Source organism: Phaenicophaeus curvirostris, chromosome 13, assembly GCF_032191515.1.
Source record: "Phaenicophaeus curvirostris isolate KB17595 chromosome 13, BPBGC_Pcur_1.0, whole genome shotgun sequence".
Lineage (NCBI taxonomy): Eukaryota > Metazoa > Chordata > Aves > Cuculiformes > Cuculidae > Phaenicophaeus > Phaenicophaeus curvirostris.
In genome coordinates this window covers 20,165,468-20,187,859 of record NC_091404.1, presented here as the reverse complement: position 1 = coordinate 20,187,859, position 22,392 = coordinate 20,165,468, and the positions used below count along the sequence as shown (strand labels likewise).

Genomic DNA, 22,392 nt, shown 5'->3' with positions numbered 1-22,392 from the left:
TGCAAAGCATTTCAGAAAAAGGAAATTGGGCTTCACAAGCTGGAAAAGAGAAGAGAGGGGAGAGCAGTGCCTGTTGCATCAGGCCCACAACTACCACATAACCAGCATGCTGCACCCTTGCCTCCGAGCACCATGAACTCACACAAACACCAAAGATTTAGAGAAACATTTATTATAGGGTTGCAGAATTTATGCCAATATAAAGTCCCTTAATAAAACTCTCAAGTTCAACTGCAGGACACTAACTCTTTGTTATCTTTATACTGCAGCTTCCGAAACAGGAACAATGCTCTGACTGTGGTAGTAATGCTACTTGCTCATAAAAAGTTGACCTAAAAAGTTTATATAAGCCAGAGTAGTTTGAGTTTACAGCTACAGTCACATTCACAAGTGAACTATACCACAACAGGTTCTTCAAATAGGAAGTTACAGGATAAACCAATTCATAATCAAATATACTGACAAGCTTTAAGAGCAACTCTATCTGAATCTAACAACTGAATACCACAAAACCAAACCAAGATAGAAGAATTAAACATAAGCTCAGGGAAGGTTCCAAATATACATACAAATTCAATACAGTAATTGCACAAAACAAGAGAGGGTAGTGTTAGAGGTTTGTGATCGCTGAGGTTGGATTTTACATGCGTCACACATGGCAGTTAAAATAAACCTTTAATGGTACGCATCAGGTTTTTGAGCTGGGATACGGAGTGCAGAGCTACTCTACAGAACTACACAAGATGTGCAAACCACAGATTATTAATATTCATCATTCTGTGAGAGTTAAGGTGAGCAGAATTGGTTCCAGCCAAGGAATTGGTTAACATTTATATATATATATTTTTCTGCCATTCCCAGATTACACTTAATCAAACTCAAAAGTATCAGTTTATAGATAAACTGATATTAACCTTCTAAAAAAAACAAACCTTACTCAAATTTAAGTCTTACATGAGACAACTAAAAAGTTATACTGAGGATCAAAGAAAGCTGAAATGGTGACTTTGTCTTTTGAAATACAAGCAATACACAGAAAATGCATAAGGCTTTTGATTATCACTGCACATTTTAGTTTAAGAAGTCGACGTCTAATACTCAGACTTCTTAACAAAGGTTTGAGCTAGTCACCTCCCATCCAACACCTTTCACTGCTGACAGATCTTTGTTTCAACAACGAAAGAGTTCTCAAAGTGTCTGATCGAGTGACAGTTCTCCACTGAGCGTTTCTGCAGACCTGGGAATGAGAGAAGATGAGAACCTAAGTGACACAGATCCAAACCCAGCAGCAAGTGCTCACAGGTTTTGTATCATCAACAACAGCAGCAAATACAGTCAGCATGTGCACAGTTTCTGCAGCCATGAATTGCCACCAGAGCTTGGGATGAAGTTATTTTCCAACAGCAAGCCTCCCTCATTTTCAGAATGGTAACAAGAGATGCCCACATGCACAGGACAAAGTCCTTTTTTCTAGTACCCCACCCACCATTTCAGCACAGAAAAGACAGCCCTAAATACATTGTTTATGGCAAAGTTCCTCATAGCCCTTCCTAACCACAAAGAAAAGGAAAAGCAAAGCAGATTTTAATTACAGGGGAAGAGTTAAAACACTCAAAGAGTGTAGAAAACACCCAGTTCTTTATCAGCACTCCCACCCAGTATGTATTCACACAGGACGTGCTTCTACAGAGCAGTCTTCACCAGGAGCCCTGGGAGGATCTGCCACTCAGCTGATGATTGTGCTGAAGATTTTGCTAACAGTACTAAAGTGATTTGCTCTATTTTGGGACATGCCAGCACTGGACCTGACACAAGCAGTTTACCTGTATCAACATGAATCTTCAGCAGGAGGCAAGAATACAGTAGTCCTGCCACCTGCTCAGCTAAGGCACTTCAACATACAGCAGTTAGAAAGACTTGTTTAATTAGCAGAGAATTGTTCAGGGTAAGCCAGGGAAGCTGACTGCAGTCCAGAAGCACTAGCTCTTCACCAAACCCAGCAGGGTGCTGCTTCATTTTATAAACACTTAGTAGCAAGTTGCCCTTCAGTTCATCTCAGTGCTAACGCCTGCACAAGCAAAGGAGTTCCCAATGGCTATCCAGCTGGACACATAATTGAATGGTTAGGATGAGCTGGCTGGCTTCTTGCACACCTCCAGGTACAGCTCCAGGGAACTGCTGCAGAACCCGAGGTCAGTTTGATATAACAGGTGAACTCAGGAACTCCACAAAACCTAACAGCCAGTGCAGCACCAGCTCCAAGAGATGTCATCTCCCCAGAAGTTACAGGAGCCAACGCATTTTAGTCTAATATTTACATGTGTGTGGTTTGTACACAGCAGGGGATAGGCGTGCCAGAAATTTTATCTGGAAGGCAAGACAAGCCTTGCTCCTGAACAATTTTCACCTCAGTAGCAGTCCTCCCCGCAAGGGCAAGTGAGGTTAGTTACAGAACAGAGACTGTACCAAACAGCATTATTAATTTACTAGAATCCTTCTGCGCAAGTGCTCTGCAGAAGTCTCTTCCTATGCAGCACGTCAGCAACACGCTACAGCAAAACGATTCGAGGACACAACAGGAACACTCTCTGCAGCATTGTCTGTAGACTACAGTCTTAATTTAGACTTGTTCACAAATGCATCTTCACAACAGCCAGGAGACACACGCCTCTCCCTCCCATTTGCTGTTTCTTCACGTGCTTCCCACTGTTAGCCACACAGGACCACTGTTTCATGCTCCCACACAGAAAGCCTTCCATCTACTGCAGTGACAGGATGTAGCCTCTAGCAAACAGCAGATGTGGCTCCTGATGCTGCAAGCTGTAACTGGGCTGAGGAAAATCTTGCCCAAGAGCTTGGCAGGAAAAACAGAGCAGAGAGTTCTGACAAACCAAACAGTTGCTTTCTGAGAGACTGTAGCTAACAAAGGATTGGTTCACTACGCATCTAGTGAGAGCAGCAAACTGTGAAATGCCTTCAGAACAACAGTGAACTAAAATCCATAGCAGGGGGTGGCACAAGGGGACAAGCAATAAAGAAACAGAGCTCAGAAGTTCCTATGAAGCATTCTTCCCCTTTTAGAGAGGAAGTCTGGGATGTCCGGAGCTCGCTGTTCATTTTTTTTTCCCCCACAGAGCAAGTGAACCAGAAATAATGCTTTTACTTGTGCACCTGCAACCAGCATTAGACAGGACAGTGACAGACTGAGCTGCACATCGAAAGACTCATATATCAGATAGATTATAGAAATTTTGAAGCCAAATTTACAATTTCAACCAGAAGTCGGAACAGAAATAGCCTTAAATTAAAATCTGGTTTGAGCATAGAACCTCTAATTCTGCAACTGAAACTCACTTACCATGTTCCAATAAAAGTTCAGACTGATAACTTTAAACTAGGGGAAACACAAATTGGTTCTAGGGGGAGTCTCAGTTCATGCTGAACACTCAGATTTTCACATCTGAAAACTCCAAAGGTTTACGTTCTGCCCTTTCCCTACTCAAATAATAGATTTTGTTTTTGTACTGAAGTGAACGTACCCATTATCTGGTCTCTGCGCTGAAGTCTGAAGGTCTCTTTTCCAACACAGAGCTGGTAGATGAAGATCCCCAGATCAGACACATTATCTATCTCCTCCGTAACCACCATTTCTTCACGGACTAGGTAGGTCTGAGGCAAGTAAGAGCCAGTCTAAAAAGAGACAAAAACCTTGAGATACAGTATTCTGCCAACAATGGAGAAACATCACTACAATTTACCCTTTGCTTTGGGTGGGTTTCAATCACTAGATTTCAGCTTACCATCTTTTTAATACCAAGACACACTAGTCTTGAACAGCTGCTTACCAGGAAAGTTAAAACTTGACAAAATTTATTTCAAACAGTTGTTGTTACATCCAAACAAAGCACAGTTAACCTAATCATCACTCATCTCACAGGAAGGAAACATAAATAGAACCTGTTTAAGCCTATTTGTATGCAACAAAGTTTGCAGTTAAAAGAGAAGCAAAGTATTATGAAAGTTCCCATCTTTAAGGCAATATATTTCTAATATCAAAAAGCAGTGCACCCTAAAAAAGTTGTTGGCACTGAAGATCACAGCATGACTGAAATGATTCCTCACGACCAACTCCTAAAGATAGAGACAAGGAAATACACTTAAAGCTAAAAAAAACCTCCAAAGAAACAAGCTAACAGTGGATCCAGTGGCCTCTAGAACGAGGCGTAGAGAAGTCATGGCTTCCTTGAAGTCTATTTCACACACAATAGCTTAGAATCACATTTACTTTGGAAGGAGCAGCGAGCTTTAGCAACTTGACCCACAAGTCACCTTGGAAAACCCCCAGTTTTAGTCATCGCAGAGTCCAGTGCTTGTGGTGGTGAGGTCCTAACTACAGTGCCAATAAACCAGGAACAAGTTAGCATTGTTCTTTTCACTAAAATTCCCACGGGGCAAGTGAACTTTCTGGCACTAACTTTCAGGTTTAGGCTTTCAGTGATATTTGGAGCTTTATCAAATTCCTTCACCATAGCTAAATTTAACCTTATTTGCTAGTTGCTTTCAGCTTTTATAAAGCTAGGTATTAATAAGAGCATTAAGCATGAATCTACTGAACATAATATACACTGACAGCTGGCCTTAACCTCAGCAGAGTGACTGAGCTCAGGGATTACGCGCTGGGATGACAGGAAGACAGTTCTAGCAAGTGACTGTGGTCCAGGAGCAACACCCACCATTCTTACCCAAAGTTACTTTGTCAGCACAACTAAATAAAACAACAACAAAGTTTCCACGTACCGCCAGTTTTGCAAAGAGATCCATCAGGTTTCTTGGTGGCATTACTATGGATGTGTTCAGTGGGATCACATAGCAGTTCCCCAGTTGCAAGTCAAGATACGCTGTCAACAGCTATTTCAAAAACAAGTTTTCAATTAATTAAGGAATGTTAACATGCAATTCCACAAGGGCCAAGAAGGAAGCTCAAAAAGCTGAAGACCATGCACAGCAAGTATCAAAGCGACACATTCAGGAACTGTCTGGTGTAAGAACTAGCTATTTCACCTCTGCAAACAAAGTGGTTACAGCCTGGGTTTACAAAAGGACTTTTGTACAGAAGCGAGAGCAGTTTCTATCATAATCCTAAATGAGTACAAGTTGTATTAAGACAGAAAGTATTTGGGAGTATGCTCTCATAACTGAGGGAGTCCAATTAAGCACAGTGCAAACAGTATCTAACTGCTGAGAAGCAATCTTTCCCTGTAAACAGTTCCTCAGAAAACATATGTGTTTCTAGGAAGTCACATTGGCACCACTAAGTGCAAGGACTGCAGAGACTAAAGTTATCAACTTATTTTATTGTGAGTTTGCAAAACACTTAGCCAGAATTGACTGAAGTTCTTGAGTTCACAGAACCATAGAATGGCTTGGGTAGGAAGGAACCTTAAAAATCATCCAGTTGCAATCCTGAATCCTTTAAGTTACAGCCAAGTTTCTGTCATGACAGCACAAAAGCTGCCAATTCTGCAAAGGCAGGTAGCGCAGCTTGGCTGTGCGGCATTCCACGCTGCTGTTAAAGGCAGCACATGCAGAGGTCAGTTCTGCTGTCTCTACTGTATCTGCACTGCCAAGGTTTGATTTACAAACACCCTGCGAGAGCTTTTACAGCTGACATGGGGAACTGTCAATACTATCAATGCAACTCTAATAAAAGTCTAATTAAAACCACCCTCTCATCCTCGCTTTAGAGGAATGACAAGCCACTGACACAGCATTTTCAAGTTCTGGGTTTCAGTCACTTGCAGCCATCTTTCAGTTCCGTTACCCAAGGAGAAGGAATCCATGCTTGTCTGGAATTCTGCATTTTGCTGTAACACAGTTTTGCAGAATCTTAGATTGAATCCTCAGTTTCCTCATTTCTTAACTCACATTTACAATGTTCTCCTCCCCTCAATTTCATTGACATAGGATTCCTGAGCGAAGCGCACATGTCATGTCCAGACATCCTACAGGGAACAATATTTAAAGTTGCCTAGCACTGGGGTGCATTGTCCTGAGAAATGATCCCAACAGAGCCACTGTGGGCAGAAACTCCCCACACATTCCTGTAACACCCCTCCCTTGCAGAAGTTGAAAGGGTCAGACTGGGGATGTCTTTAAGTGTGGGCAAAGAGAAGCTTGCACTGACAGCAAGCTTTAAATGTCTCAAACATGGAAACCCCAAAGCTGTTAGGATTACTATTCACTCCACAGTTTCCCAGTGAGACTAGTTATTGCCGATGGTTTCATGTATACTCACCCTATCGAAGTCATGGACGATCGCTGCCGGGTCGCTGTCCGAGAACTTTGGAACGGGCACATCAATGATGGCAATGTTATCATCTTCTCGGATGTCAGCTTCTTCAGCAATTGGCAGGAAATATGGTTCTGCTGCACGATCACGATTTTCATTTTCAAAGTAACACATCTCACCACGATACACCTTATGCTGAAAGTAAAATCAAAGTTGAGTTATTTTTACAGCGTATGCTGCTTTAAAACTCTTTCTAACACTCATACAATGACAAAGTACCGGCCTGTCACACCTGGATCTTTTATAAAGGACATAGGGGTCTTCATGTCCCAGTTACCAAAGGTTTTCTTTATAGTGGTAATCCTTTTATAATTACACTTTTTAATTCAGCAATGCTTAAAACCAAAACCTTCCACATTACCTTAGGCATGAAGTACTTGTAGATGCAGGCTCCACCAACGACAACTCCTGCCAAGATGAATGCCAGACCCAGCAGAGTCAACAGACATCTTCCAGATGAGCTTCCACCTCCACGTGTGGCAATTTCTGGATCCTTTAAATACAGAGGGATGAGAATACATAAAGTGTAGCTGCTCTGAATTTAAAGTAGGCTGTTATCTCCTGCTTTACATTGACCTATCATCTTCCTTTTCTTCTAGGTGTGTGGTAAGAACTGTAATCCAAGCACCTTATAAGACAAGACTCACGTGAAATACCACTGCATTATAATCAAGACTGGTTTTCAAGCAGCAAGAAAGAGGACATTTTCTTAGTTAGAGAATGCTTTTGAGACAAACCTTTATCCAGCAGCTGTGAGAGGTAAAACATTTAAATAACTAACAAAAGATACAGTGCTGCAGCTGCAATATAGTACAAGGAAAGCAAGATTTGTAGAGCAAAGTCATTTTAAACTACACAGCATTTTCAGGCCTCTTCCCTGAAGCCTATTTCCTCTCCTGCTCTTGCCATCAGATGGAATAAGATAACATTACTACTCTCACAAGCTAAGATGCACCTTGCTCTATTAGCCACGGAACACCTAACATGAGGCAAATATTCAGGTAATCTGCACAAATCAAGCCCACAAGGAAAGATAAAAACTCATCAGCTTAAACACAGCTTCAAATTCTGCTAAATAAAAATAAGTCCTTGTGGCACATCCTACCTCACAGCTTCAAAATACTTAATTCCACCCAGCCCCTGAGGAAGTTTTGTTTCTAGCAGCCAGAGACTTACCTCCTTAGTTCAGTGACTTGTTTTTCCTCCCCCAGTGTTCTCTCAAACAGATAATGACTGAATCTAACGGAAACCACTATCACCATCACTTAACACGGTGATGACTTGCATACCACCAACTGGAAAATTAGCAGTGGCATCTGAACAGCAAGTTGAAACACTCAGGAGTTCTCTCAGCACCTGCCTGGACTCCCAGGTGAAAGGCTCACATACACCAAGAACTTCCCTTTAATGACCAATGACTCCAATATTTAGCAGCTCACTTTCAACGCCTGCTCTTTCTACTGGGCAAGAAGAAATATTGGATTTCACTGCAAAAGATCTTTTCCTTTGTGTTGTTCCTAGAGTCAGCAGCCAGATTTAGCACAGCAGCTTCCATGGCATTTCTTTATGTGGGTCCCATTATTTGCACCCCTGTAGAACACAATATACTGAAATGACCTGTGATCACAACAGGCCACAGTGTTATTACCAAGGCTGCACATATTTTCATGCTCAGCAAGATACAGCAGTATAAAAGTCAAACACATCAGCTATGCAACTACTGAAACAAAAAAACAAGCTGTTTCGTAAAAGTCAATACTCCTACATTCCACTCTTGCATCCTCCAAACAGAAATATGTTGTTCAGCAAGAGAGACGCCACTACAACTGGCTGGTTAAGCATTTGTCAAAAAAATCAAACAGACTTCAAGTCAGAATTATGCCACATTTATATGTCATTAAGTGAAAACCACCTTCCACAGTTAGCATGGTAAATCAAATCAAGACTAATTCTGTTCTCTTCATATTCTTCTGCCTTCCTCTACACCCTGCAGGAACTTACCCAGCTGGCCTATCCTGCAGCAGGTTTTGGCACTACAGGCATCCTACAGCCTGGATGATGTCGGCATGTAATTAGCTACACTTGCACTACACACACTTCAAACAAAGCAAGAGGTATTTAGCATATTAAGAAACGTAGGCAGCCTGAGCCTGAGAAGAGCTGACAGAGCTGATAAGAGAACACAATACCACGACCGTGCTCCAGTGGGTTACAAAGCCTTTGCTCAAAAATAATGAGTATCACAAAAAACCCGCAAAGAAAATGCAGTTCTAAGCTGCAGAGCAACGAGCAGAGCAAAGTAGGAGTAAGAGAGGCGAAGAAAAGTCACTTGTGTTAACATCTGCAGCCAGCTAAAGAGACACTGTTGACACAGCCAGCTCCAAGGAATCTGCAGGGGGAGGATTCTGCAAGCTCAAGTCTTTCGTGCAGATATTCTAGGTGACTTTTATTGTGCTGTTTCAGCAAGCATTAGCCACTAAGCTTGTTTGCTCTGCACAAATATCCCAGCAAAAGGAGACATTAACAGGCACTAGAACAAATTTGTCTTGGGAGTAAAATTGTGAACTTGATGTTTATGTGCAACTCCCAGCCCTGAAGTCAGTGAAGAGGTGTTAAAAACCCATGTACACATGTGCAAACACAGAGAACACAGCGACAGGTACAACACAACAGCACAAGTAGCTTCTAAATTGAGAAGAGCAGCTCTCACAAGAGAAGAAAGGCTGTGTGTATTAGAACTATTACACTCAACTTGCATGCTTGAGGGCCAGTAAAAGTATGTCTAACAAGTTACCCTAGGAGCAGCCGATGAGTTTATTCTACAAGAAAGCAGCCAGATTAATGACACTTCCAAAACCTAAATCATTCCACCGCCTACGCTGTTTCCCTACTTTCTCTCCCTCCTTTTGATCTAGTAATTTGGGGCTACTGCATTAACCGTGCATACACACATCTCCAACACCTCCAAAGGGTCCTCCTTTTTAAAGGGAGGCTGTTTGAGGGCCAAATTACAGCTTAGAAAAGAAGAAAAGAAAGAAAAGAGACACTAGAGTCTAACTCCACAAGTACTGTTGTTTTCTTTTTCATTTTCTTCTTCCTCAACTACAAACAAACTCAGCCCCTATCCCTCCTCTAGAGCTATAGATTTATCTACCTAGACACTGATCTTCATCTGACTAAAAACATCAGCAGCTAAGTGCGACACCTTCAAAATTAAGTTTCCCAAAGACCCAGAAAGTTCAATACAAGCCAGCAACAGGGCAAGTTTTACGGAAGGAAGAGCCAACCGCAGAGTTCTTGCCCAAGTTGCTATTTAAAACTCTTCATGGCAGGTCTCTCATTTTAAACAGGACACACCAGCAGCCCCACTTTCTTCCCACTGCCCTGCTGTGGGATGAGACCCAGCCTGCTCGCTTCGCTTGGCAGCAACTCCTGGAGCTGGGATGGTGCTGAGCCGCAGAGCTTCCCAAGCCCTCAGGAAGCAGCACCCTGGCACAGGCCCAGCTGGGAGATAAACACCCGCGCCTGTCCTGCCTGTGGGGAGGGAACCCCGAACCACAGCTCCTCCGCACCTTGCACTGGGACCCTCACACCCTGCTCCAAGCCCCTCGCATCCCACACCTTGTGCAGGACCCTCACACCCCGTACCCTGCTCTGAGCGCCCCCCATCCCACACCCTGTGTAGGACCCTCACACCCCGTGTAGGACCCTCACACCCCATACCCTGCTCCAAGCCCCTCACATCTTGCATCTTGTGGTGGGATCCCCGCCCCCCTGGGACCCCACACCCTGCTCCGAGCCCCTTGCATCCTTCACCTTGTGGTGAGACCCTCACACTCCCACCCTGCTTCAAACCCCTCACATCCCACACCTTGTGCTGGGACCCTCGCACTCTGTTCCGAGAGCCCCTCGCATCCAGCATCTTGCGGTGGGGCCCTCGCACCCCTCAGACCTCACACCCCGCTCCAAGCCCCTTGCATCTTGCACCTTGTGCTGGGACTCTCGCCCCTCGTACCCTGCTCCAAACCCTTCGGACCCCACACCTTGTGATGGGGCCCTCGCACCCCTCAGGCCTCACACCCTGCTCTGAGCCCCTTGCACCCTGCACTTTCTGTGGGACCCTGCACCTTGTGCAGGGCCCTCGCACCCCACTCCCAGCCCCTCGCATCCTGCGTCTTGTGGTGGGATCCTCGCACCCCTGCGACCCCCCACCACCACTCTGAGCCCCTCGCATCCCACACCTTGTGATGGGACCCTCACACCTCATACCTTGCTTCAAACCCCTCACATACCACACCTTGTGCCGCGACCCTCGCACCCCATACCCTGCTCTGAGCCCCCCGCACCTTGTGCAGGACCCTTGCACCCCCTACCCTACTCCGAACTCCTGGCACCCCGCACCTCGTGGTGGGACCCTCGCACCCCTGTGACCCCACACCCCACTCCGAGCCCCGAGCCCTCCCCGTGCTTGGAGCCCCTGAGACTCGGCGCCTCACAACGGGTCCCCCGCCCCCACCCCCGTGGCCCTCGCTCCGAGCCCCCCGAGTGCCGCATCCTCGCTCAGGGCCCCCTTGCCCTGCCCCGGGCCCCGCTCCGAGCCCCTCACGCTTCGCCCCTGGCGGCGGGACCCCCGCACCCCCCGCGGCCGCCGCGAGAAGATGGCGGCGGCGCCTGCCCCCCCCCCCTGCTCAGCCAGCCCCGCTCCTGCCGCCGCCCCCACCGCCCGCGGAGCGACTCCGCTGCCCCGCACCTTATCGGCCACCAGCGCCTCGGCCGCCTCCTTCTTCGGCTCGTCCTTCTGCGCGAAGGGGGAGTTAAACGCGATCTTCACCATGGCTGCGGGGCCGCTGCGCACCTCCCGTCTCCCCGCTGAGCTGCTTTGTGGGCGGGGCGATCGGAAGCTCCGCCCCCGGGCACTGCGGCTCCGCCCCCGCCCCCAGCCCCTGTGGCTCCGCCCCCGAGCCCTGAAGCTCCGCCCCGGGGCATGAAGCCCCGCCCCCAGCCCCTGAGGCTCCGCCCCCGGCCCCTGGAGCCCACACTGAAGCCCTGGAATAGGGCCGTGGGTGCTCCCTCTGCCCTGAGCACTTTTAAGGCTTAACAGGGTGCTGGGCCGTCTCATTTAAACTGTCCGTCCTCTCAGTCGCTTGGACCGGGTGCCCCTTGAGGCCCTCTCCAACCTGGCATCCTATGATTCTCCTCTGCAGCTCCCCGAAAGAGGGATGGAGCGAGGCGGGTGCCGGGCTCTTCTCCCAAGTCACAGGATGTAGGGAAACGGCCTCAAGTTGTGCCACGGGAGGTTTATTCTGGATACTAGGAAGAATTTCTCCCCTGGAAGGGTGGTGAAGCCCAGGGCAGCGCTGCAGCCTCCATCCCTGGAGGGGATCAGACCCGTGTGGCCGTGACGCTTTGGGACGTGGTTTAGGGGGCACAGGGGGGTTGGGCTGGAGGTTGGACTGGATGGGCTTAGAAATCTTCTTGAACCTTAATGATTCCGTGATTCTATGACTCTATGCGTCCCCTCAGAAAGTGGCGATGAATTAGGATCACAGAATCATAGAACAGTTTGGGTTGAAAGGGGCCTTGAAGATCACCCAGTTCCAGCCCCTGCCCTGGGCAGGGACAGAAATGCATTAGAAATGCCCAGATGCTGTGGCAGCCGGCAGAGAGCTCGGAGTTGTGCTATAAACTCTCTGGGAGGGACTGGAACCTCCTTCTCTGTCGCTGTTTGTTGGGGGGATGGTGCCCTGGCAGAGACGGCCGCGTGCGAGGGGCCGTGGGCACATGGCTGTCCCTCCCCGAGGGGTTTGCGGCTCCGCGGCTGCGCGTGGAGCATCGTGGACAAGGGCAGGGACCAGGCATCCTAAACCGCATCCTAAAACCAGCCTGGAATCTGGGAGAGGCTGCCCGCGGCGAGGCAGGGGGGTGAGGGGACGTGCATTTCATTCATTTCACAGTCCTCGAGTCTGTCTTCACGTCAGCTGTTTTATCTCCTTTTAGCTTTGTGCGGACAATCGTAGATACTCTATTTCACACCGGGAGTGCGTCACTGGTGAGAAGGAGGCACCTCTGGGCCATGTCCAGCACAGCATTGGGACTGGGGACATTTTCAGTCAAGCTCCCTCCCTCGTCCCGTGAAATATGGCCAAAGGGATCCTTAACAGCCACGAGGACAGACGAGGCTTCACCTCTCATTTAATGTCTCCAAAGGGGGAGAAGAAGAAAAGGACTCGTATATTAAACTGTCTGAAATGATCTCTGCCTTCATACAGATGAAAGTCTGCACCCGTCTAGATGGAATTTGACTTTACAGCTCTAAAAAGAGATCTGGTTTGGATCTGGTGCCCACACCGCCGAGCTCTTCCTCGCAGACAGCTGTAATTAAACAGAACTGAGCACTATGCAAATATTGCAATAAGTAATTCTTCTAAGTCTAAACACGATGCAGCGTGGATTCCAGGATTCAGAGCACGTTCCTGTTACTCTGCAGAGGCAGTACCACTATTATGTCACTTCAAGATCGTAGCTTTGATACTGCTTCCTTTCATGTTAATAAGAATTTTGACTTTGACTTTGTTCAAAGAAGAACAAAGTCCTTTATGTCTATTTAACCTGACTTTGTCTAGTAACAGAAAACACTTTTACCTCATTTTACCAAGAAACCAGAGAAAAACTAGCTTTCATACTTGCTAGCTTTAGTGTGTTAGGAGTAAGTTAAGCCATACTCTTACCAAGGTCCCTGAAACACAGATGAAAAATAGGTTAAGTAAGTTTCCTGGATGGCCAATACAGTACCTGTGCTCTACGAGCTGGCAGGTTATAAATTGGAACTAGATGATCTTTAAGGTCCCTTCCAGTTCAAACTATTTTATTCTAGGATTCTAAATCATATGAATAATTTTCAATGTCTTAATGCAGTATAACTACATGCTTAAACAAATGGATTGCACCTTCCCATTACAACTTAATTTGAAAAAGAACACAGAAATAAAACTGAAACAGACCCTTGCTGTTTATCATGACTGGTGTCTGCACTCACTCTCTGGGACCTGTTGCAAGGGATGGACATTCCTTGAAATTCAGATAAAAATCTGAAAACATAGGGGTTTTTTTGGCACTTCTCCACTCTGGCTGTATTTGCAGATTCGAACTCTCCTAAGATTTGTCTTAATTTTCTTTTGTGCGTTTCTATTTATAGCATCTGTGACAATCATTTCTATTAACATGCTCAAAACTTGTTTAAAGTGTGCAGTGTCCAGGAGAAAGTCATTCCTGTACCACTAAATGATTTTCCCTGTCCTTACACACCTGGTAATAACTATTCAGTCAGTAGCTGCTGCTGCCAAATAAAGTTCCTCCAACAAAACTCTGGCTGTATTTCGTGGCTGCAATCTGAAGTACCCATCTGGGAACACAAATTCCATCCTGAGCTGCACAGTCATAAGAAAATTCAGGGGGGGTTTACCATCCTGAAATTATAGGGCTGTTCTGAATAAATAACTGAATAAATACAACAGAACTCCACCACTGCACCTCTTTGGCCTCTCAGTACTGACTCAGTTTTCTTTCAGATTTTTGCCATACATCATTGGCTGTAGTTTAGAAGAATCCCAAGAATCCCAAGACATCTAAACATGTAATATCACTTATTCTTTGGAATTCCATTATGTTGCTGATTTTTCTTTCTACTAAAACACTCTGGGTTTAGTTTACTGGCATTTATTCTGAGATCATCTTCATCACCTTGAAAGGCAAGAGATTATCCCTTTATCCTTAATTATCCTTTTAATCCTTCTGATCTTTGCAATGTTAAAGCAACACTGCTTAAAAAAATTTAACAGGCATAGGGACTACGTTGTCTTAGAGACCAGGTGAGTTTGGCCAAAAAGAAGGGGGCTACTGTGCCACGGTGGCTGTGACCCTGTGGCCTCAATGCACACAAAGAGCAGCGAATTGTGTTTTTAAAACAGATGTGAACCACAGACGCCTCCCTTTCCAGTGGCAGCGATGATGTAAACAGCCCAGACAGTCTAAGAATATTAAAGAACAGGGTTTGTAAGGCCAGGTAGCATCTTTTATTGGACCAGTCACTGGTTCAGCAGATAATGCCACCTGAAGTGTCTCTTCAAGCCATTCTGCATAGCAATAAAACTAAATTTTACTGTATAGGAATTATTGAGCTATTCTAATATACTGTTTTAAACCCACAAACTTTAAAATACAGTTAGGTTTATTCTGCCTCCTCCTCTTGTGTATGCCAGCAGAATTCTTCCTTACCTTTTGGGAACAACATGCTATTAAATTTGCCCTAGTTTGTGTAGTGTCGTCAGGCTTTGAAGCAAGAAGTTTTCCTGTGCATAATCTTCAGGGGTGCATATTGTTCTAGTTCAAACAAAGCTGTGATCAGCAGGGCTGCAGCCGGGCAAGGTGTGTGAGCACACGCTTTATGTTTCAATGGTCACTCACAGCTTAACGATAAGCACGTGTTTAGGGGCTTTATTAGCCCTGAATCCCTGTATATCACTAAGTGCTGAAGCGCCTATTCAGATTGCAGAGTTCACAGGTACGAGGGCTGGTCCCTCCGTAGAGGGTTTTATGTGCACAGAGCACTGCACAGCTGAGCCCCAGCCCGGAATCAACATAGAACACACAGAGAAACAACAATGAATACCTGTAATTAATATAGAATCGTAGAATGAATCATAGAATGGTTTGAGTTGGAACGGACCTTAAACATCATCTAATCCCAACCCCTCTGCCATGGGCAGGGACACCTCCCACTGGATCAGGGGCTCCAAGCTCCATCCAGCCTGGCCTTGAACCCCTCCAGGGATGGGGCAGCCACCACTGCCCTGGGTTTTACATACACACTATATCTATCCCTTGATTATTTTTTTTTATCAGTAGAATAATTACTGAAAGATGGACATCCAAAGGAAAGCAATAAGTATTATACATGGGACTGTTAAAAAAGGAAGAGAAGCTACAAACTTTCCCCTGTAGGAAAGGAGACCTTCTCCAGATTGATGTTTTGTGTTTATCCAGATGGCTGAAGTTCTGGGTTTTGCCTCCAATCCTTTTCCAGCAATCTTGCTGAGAAATCCCCCTTCGTCACCTCCTCAGCCCGTCTCCCCTTGCTCTCTAGCTCTGACATCCACTGTCTCCATTCCTTCCATCATCAGTGACCCTCAGACCTCTGTTGCATTTCTACCTCGCTCAGGTTATCAGGCTGTGGATAAGGAATCTATCTGTATTTCAGATTACGAAACTCTCATGCTGCGAGCTGCGATAGCAACTTTTCTAGAAGAAAGCTTTTCCCACTGGCATGAGATGAATTTGGGCCCTTGACTGAGGATCTTGATGTTTCTATCATCTCTGTTTCAGGGCAGCGATTGCTGTGTTTGCTCTGCTGCCTTCCCTTCCTGCCTGGCCGCTTCTCCTCGCAGCAGCAGGATTAGATTAACATCTGAGACAAAGCAAGCACACATTACTCACTTCTACTGATTGCCTTGTTACAAAACATTAGAACATGAATATTAGTTAAATGGAAAATAGCCTGTCTACATTCAGGGAAAGTCACAAGGCCATTTTCACTGTGGAAGGATGAGCAGGGAAATGAGCCTGGAGGAGATGAAGGGGAAGGGTGATTCCCAAGTGAGCAACACCACCAAGAGCAGATCCTCTGGTGCAGCCTGGGGTTGAAAGGCACTCACTGCCCACGCAGCTATTGCCTCACAGAACAGAATTCCACAAGAAATTCCAGTCCTCCAGAGAATCTGCCCAGCAATCAGCACGCCCAGAGCCGTCGGGAGCCCCAAATGATTAAAGGGCCAAATTCACCTCTGGTGTAACTGCAGTGAGGCAATTGCACTAGAGATATATTAGGAGCCCAGAGCCTTGATAAGTCTAAAAAAGCATTGCTAAATCCTGCTATTAGAGGAAAACCAGTAAAAGCTCAAAGCTCAGGCTATTTTCTACTGAACTGACCAGACAGGCATTTTCAGACACGGATGAATGTTTACCTTGGCACTGAGGGGTGTCATGTCAGGTTCCCCCTTTTTCCTTTCAGGCACGCTTCCTCTCCAGGCCACCCCCAAGGCTGGCATGTCCCTCCGGCAAGGCGGGCTGGAGCCCCAAATGAGCAAGAACCACGGGCTGAGCAGGGGCTGTTACTTGTGAGACATCCTAAATGGGACAGCGCTGGGGTTAACCCCACCCCTCCGTCCCTGCCACTTTCTCTGCATCCTCATCTCTACGAGCAGCAGCAGCAGAGCCCACACCTCCACCCCCAGCCAGGAGATGCTGTGGCAGTGGCCAGTGGTATTGAATCATAGAATCATAGAATAACCAGGTTGGAAGAGACCCACCGGATCATCGAGTCCAACCATTCCTGTCAAACACTAAACCATTCCCTTTAGCACCTTGTCCACCCGTGTTGACCATGCCTGTGACCACAGTCATTGTTTGAACGGAGTTTAACGATGAGCGTGGACATGGGTACGTCTTGTTCAGCTGCGCCGTCTGACGCCGTGCTGGACTCAACCTGTGCTCACCGCTGTCAAGCCTGAGCTGTGTGTGCACTGCGGCTGTGTGAAGATCCCTAATGTGCTGTCAAAACTTGGCGTTGACTGGTGGAGCTTGTTTGGCTTGTTATGTGTGGGTTCGTTTTGCAATGTAGTGACATGGCTGTGCGCACAGGGCACCTATTTTCAGGCTGAGCGAAAAGAGCAATGACAGAGACGGCACTCCTGAACTCCATAAATGATTGCTGTGTCGCTACATCATCCATTCAACATCAATCGCGTCTTCCAGTGAAGGCGCAGTTCTGAAAAAAAGCCGAGGAAGCAAGAGGTCTGGTTTATTTAGATTGTTTACATCCGGATGCGTTGCATGCACACGGCTTGCACATTGAGTAGCTGTATCTTAATGTGACACTAATAAAGGATGTATAACCAGACAACAATCCAGCTGGAGTTTGCTTATTTACAAGATGATGTAATTGGGAACCCAGTCTGAGCGCTGCACTGAGAGGCTGTACAAGGTTTTGGAGCTGGGGTAAAAAGTCACAGTGGAACCTTTCAAGGGTTCTAGCAGAGCTTTGTTAATCACGCAGAGGTATCTCAGCTGGAACTGATATACACAGCTAGTGAAAAAGCTGTAATATAATGAGAGACAAACTGTCCCTGCAAATAACACCTCACTTTTTATCACTTTTCTATGAAAATAAGATCAAGAATCTATTTTAAATATCACAAAAATTCTTAAGACCTTTCAAGAACAAAATATTTTATTATATCACCTTGCCTACAGAGTTTCAGTCCATTAATGCTAACTAAAATCAATCTCCTTCTTGCCTTTGAGTAAGAACACGTTGCCAGTTTTTGCAGCCACTTGCACTGCTTTTTTGCTTTCTTGTACCTGATGAAATCATATGAACTTTCAAAAAAGAAACACAGATGGAAACCGAACTTGCCTTCACTCTTGTCTGCTCTATGGGCATTTTTTTAGAACGCAGGTGTCCCTTTTCATCTGTGTGAAGCTGATGCTGTCAAAAATAGAAATACCACAGAACACCTGTCCCAACAGCAGCTCGGGGTACAAATATTGCCGGTTAAAGAGATTTGTTGCTATTTTCCCTGCAGATTGTCAGCGGAGCTGAGCGAGAGGCGCAGATCTTCTGTTAAGGCGCAGAGCAGGTGAGGGTGGTATCCTGTCACGGGATTTATCTGTGAGCAGAGAGACCCGCGGCACCGAGAGGCAAAGCCTCAACGGGGCTCAGTGGCTGCTCCTGGGTGAAGATGAAAGCTGGTTCTGAGAGGCACAGGCTGGTGAGCCCAGCTTGTGTTTCCTCCTTGCGAGGCAGAGAGGAAGAAGCCTGTGATTGTCCACACACACGTGCACGAGTTTCCTCTTTGCAGAGGGAGAAACACGATCACACACACGTACTCTCATAACAACACAAACACATACATATACATCCACAGATTCCGACTCATGCACATACGAAATATTATGTCGTCAAAACAGCTCCTAACCAAATTGTTAGTGTTTTTTTTAAAATATATTTGTTTTGAGAAGATGGCTTTTGATTTTAAGGGAAAGGAAATCTGCCGTCTACAGCATTTGTACAGACCGCAGGTCTGTAGAAGGTGTTTTCCGTTCATGTGATAGATATCATGATACGGGAAATATTATAGCTTGTGGTACTTTGTTTTCATGTTCCAAGCAATCTCTTCATGCTGAGGAGACACCTGGTGATGTTAGAGTCTTTGATGGGACCCCATGTGCTGCTGCTTTTGAATTTGTTGGCTATCCAGCAGTCAGCCGAGTGAAGAGTGTTTGTGTTTTGAAGGAGTGGAATTAAGAGATGCCTAGAAGATGGTAGTTTTCTTCTATTGCACTTTTTAATGAAGCCCCTCAGTCCAGAAAGAAAGTCTTTTTAGGGAAAGCAGTTCAGGTCGTATTGAAATCTCACCAAGTTAATGAGAAGTGCATTAGCCTGAATTTAAGACCACAGAAACAGGGAAACTTCTGTTGGAAGAGAATTCTTTTGTTTTTCAGCCCAACTTCCCACTGGGAGCAGGGCCATTACCTGGCCCTGAGGTTCCTCACATCCCTCTGGGCTGAGGCTCTGCTGCTCTTTGCCTCAACTTTTCTGCCAGGAAAGGTGTCACATCATCTGCTCTCTCTCGCTGGTTCGTGTCTGTTCTCAAACACAGCATTTATTTTGCTCCCAGGCCTCTCCAGGGCCATTTTTGACCCTTTGCCAAGGCTGTTTAGGTGTTACATATTAATGCAATATGTGCTCTGGCCAGACGAGCCAGTCAATAATGAGCTGAACAAGCAGGAATAACAACTCGCAGCAATATTACCTTATCGCTTAACACTGGACACAGTGATGAAGTAAAGCATTCTGAGTTTCTGATTCATATAATTAGTAGATTATAAAAACAGCCATATTATAGACAAATCGGAATATTTACACCCAAAGTCCTTTTGCTGGGATGTTGGAGCTCTGCTCCTTGACACCATTTCCATTCCTTTTGCACCTTCAAGCCCCTTAACTCTAATGGTGTGGAGAAGGTCACGCTCCCGCTGCCCTAGTTCTAACTCTCAGCTGTTCCTTTGGTGCGCAACTAAGTTTACAGGATGAGGAGTTTCTGGTTTTATGCAAGTAAATGAATCTCTGTTCCTCTGCAGTTTGGAAATCTCTTGTAGTTCTCTGTAAGCTCTGATTGTTTGAGTGCTTTCACCCATTTCTTGGAGGTGGCAATGCAGATGTCTTAAAGGAAGAACCATGCCAAGGTGGCAGTGTGTTTACTTCCACTAGTCTAAGGATTGCATCACCAAGAAATACAATTCTCAGCAGTTGTGGTGCAACATTTCATCTCTGGGTAATGCTCAGATAAACTAGGAACTAAATTATGTCGCAGCTTCATGCAACAATAATCTCGAGATCCATGTGTTGGGAATTCACACGAGACAGTTTTCCCAAGGGCCTGAAGACTCTTTGCGGACTCTTCTTTTGGGATTTCTAATATTTCCCAAAGAAATTAGAGCTGCTTCCACTGCTCACAGCCTGCTGCTCTTGCTGCCATGTGAAGTGGTGCCCACATATGCAGTGGGAAAATTAGTTCAGTCTCAGCACTACTTGAGTTACCCATGGGGCTGTCAGGAGAATGATGACCTTATTTCTAGGTTATTTTCTTCTACTTCTTCCCAAGCGAATATTCCTGTTAGAGAAGGACATGATGTCCCCTACTGTGTCCCCCTTCCTCTGTGTCATATGCCGGAGGCTTAGAAACGATGCCATCTTCAGTGCAAAATTAACCCTGTGACAAGTATGCATCACCACTCTGCTGAAATTTCATAGAATCATGGAATGGTTTGGGCTGGAAGGGACCTCAAAACCCATCCAGTTCCACCTCCTGCCATGAGCAGGGACACCTCCCACTGGACCAGCCTGCTCAAGCCTCATCCAACCTGGCCTTGAACCCTCCAGGGGGGCGGTAGAGTTGGATGTTTTCTGATATGAAAAGATGCCACTGAAATTAATGACAACATTAGGAATTCTTCCGTTTATATCCTGTGTGACCTACTGGGAATCATAAATACACAGAGTATAACTTTGGTTTCTTGGATGAGCTACTTTTTCACCTTACTAAGCAGAACTGTGTCTGGCTTGTTTCAAAACTTATTGGAAATTAGTATTAACCGAGGCCAGTTTCTGTTCGATTTCTGCACTAAGAGGGTAAGGAGCAGCTTTGCTCCTGGTTTCCATCACGCAAACATTGGAAACAGTCACTCCGCTATAGATATTGCGCAGGTTGTTGTTTTCATAATAAAGTTGTTCACCGTGTTTTAATCAGTCTGAACAGCGAGACAGGAGGGGCTGGGAAAGTGCTGGGCATGGGAAAGAGCTGGGGAGGAAAGAACAAGTGGCATGAGAGGGCGAGTGCTGCAGGGCAGCACTGGGGGAGGGGGGAGAGGGAAGGAGTGTTGCTGTAACGTAAAATCCAGCACTCTTTGAAAATATTCTGCCCACTCTGATCTGGAGACAAGGTGATGCTAAGGCTGGAATTCAAGAGGGAGACTGTTGATCCATCCTGTTCCTTTGGGATCCACGCACAGGAGGAGATAGGAGACCAGAGTGAGGATGGCAGGAGGCTCACAGACACATCAATATTGTCTCCTGTTGCCTGGCATCTAGTGGATGAGCTCTCTGGGACAGTGGGCAGTCATGCTGCTGGGATCCCGCTTTGTAGAGGACAGTCCCCCAAAACCAGGCTACATCGCTCTCTAACGCTGAGCCAAGCAAGTCCTGGCTCCCAGAGAAGACCAGAGCTGGGGCATTATTCATCAGCTTATTATCTACTCAACAACATTTGCCAATCTGCCTTCCCCTTGCTGAGTTTAGATGTTTCCTTGTCACTTCCCAACATAAAAAAGGCGCACAGAGAGCACAGCGAGCTGTACTGGCCCCTGCCTTCCGCTCAACTCTGAGCTGGATTCAAAGTTTGGCTCTATCTGCTCCAACTCTTCTCCTTGCTGGCCCAGGTCCCGCAGAGCCACACAACTATTGCTCTCACAAGCAATGCCCGAAAACAAGAGATTTTTTTTTTCCTCTAAAACCCACTACTGGAGGCTTTTCTAAAGCTGAAATGCCCTCAAGAGAAAGCCAAACCTCACCTCTTTTCCTGCTTTTTCAACAATACTTTCAACTAGAAAAAGAAAACCACCCACCAGAGAAGCACTGCGCAAACCAAAAAGTTCGTTCCCTTCAGGCTGCGGGGAAGCAAAATCAAAAGAGAAACTGAATTTATACACGGAGGCTTCCTGCCTGTTGACAGAAGTCAGGGAGCATAAGGCTGCTGGGCTGGCTGTCTCTCGAATTTTGCATTTTTCAAATGTTGAACCCCAGTAAAATACTTGCGTTGATAATTTTCTATCATTACTCAGAAATAACTGTGGGGCAGGTAACCAGGGGAGTTTGCAGAAGCAAAATTGAACCACAAGTTAAATGGGGGGGGAACTCTTTTGCCTCCCAGATGTCTTCCTTTTGTCCCTCATTCATGGCTCAGCTTTTCCACAACATGCTCTTTCTTCTACCATCTCAATCTCTCCCAGAATATCGCGTGGTATTGGAGTATCATTTTTTATTGAAGAAGAAAAGCCGCATTGTTCAACATCTTCTTCTACTGGATTATGCCTGCACGGCACCTATTTTGGCAGAGACTTCAGCGTTTCCTCATACCTGATTAGTGAGAGATGATGAAAAACATGATTCATTAGAACATGGCAGATAATCACCTAAGAAAATGAAACTTGCGTCTTTTACTGTTGCTTAATTTCCTTAAATAACAAGCAAACCTTGAACAAATGGTTTAATCTCAAGGCACCATCTTGTGGCACAGTAAAGCAAATTCACCTATTGTGACAATATTTGCCTTTCCTCAGTTTCCACAGGTTCATCTGCGATGCCCTTGGATGTCATATCAGTGCAGTCTGGCACATGGAGATGTACCCAAGTGGGAGGAGGAGGGTAG

General features: G+C 45.8%; 1 protein-coding gene across 1 annotated transcript; it reads right to left on the bottom strand.

The window, feature by feature from the left end:
• Nucleotides 1-829: 829 nt before the first annotated feature.
• Nucleotides 830-11,252, bottom strand: ITM2A (integral membrane protein 2A). Its single transcript, XM_069867348.1, has 6 exons — nucleotides 11,100-11,252; nucleotides 6,711-6,842; nucleotides 6,296-6,484; nucleotides 4,798-4,908; nucleotides 3,540-3,690; nucleotides 830-1,237 (listed from the first exon to the last, which is right to left on the bottom strand). The coding sequence occupies exons 1-6, from the start codon at nucleotides 11,181-11,183 to the stop codon at nucleotides 1,149-1,151; spliced, it is 756 nt and encodes a 251-aa protein (XP_069723449.1). The 5' UTR covers nucleotides 11,184-11,252; the 3' UTR covers nucleotides 830-1,148.
• Nucleotides 11,253-22,392: the final 11,140 nt, after the last annotated feature.

Coding starts and splice junctions, on each gene's coding strand:
- ITM2A (XM_069867348.1), bottom strand. CDS start 11,183: ATGGTGAAGATCGCGTTTAACTCCCCCTTCGCGCAGAAGGACGAGCCG. Junction 6,485..6,710: donor ACAAGTACTTCATGCCTAAG/GTAATGTGGAAG, acceptor TTTTACTTTCAG/CATAAGGTGTATCGTGGTGA. Junction 3,691..4,797: donor ATCTCTTTGCAAAACTGGCG/GTACGTGGAAAC, acceptor GTCTCTTTTTAG/ACTGGCTCTTACTTGCCTCA.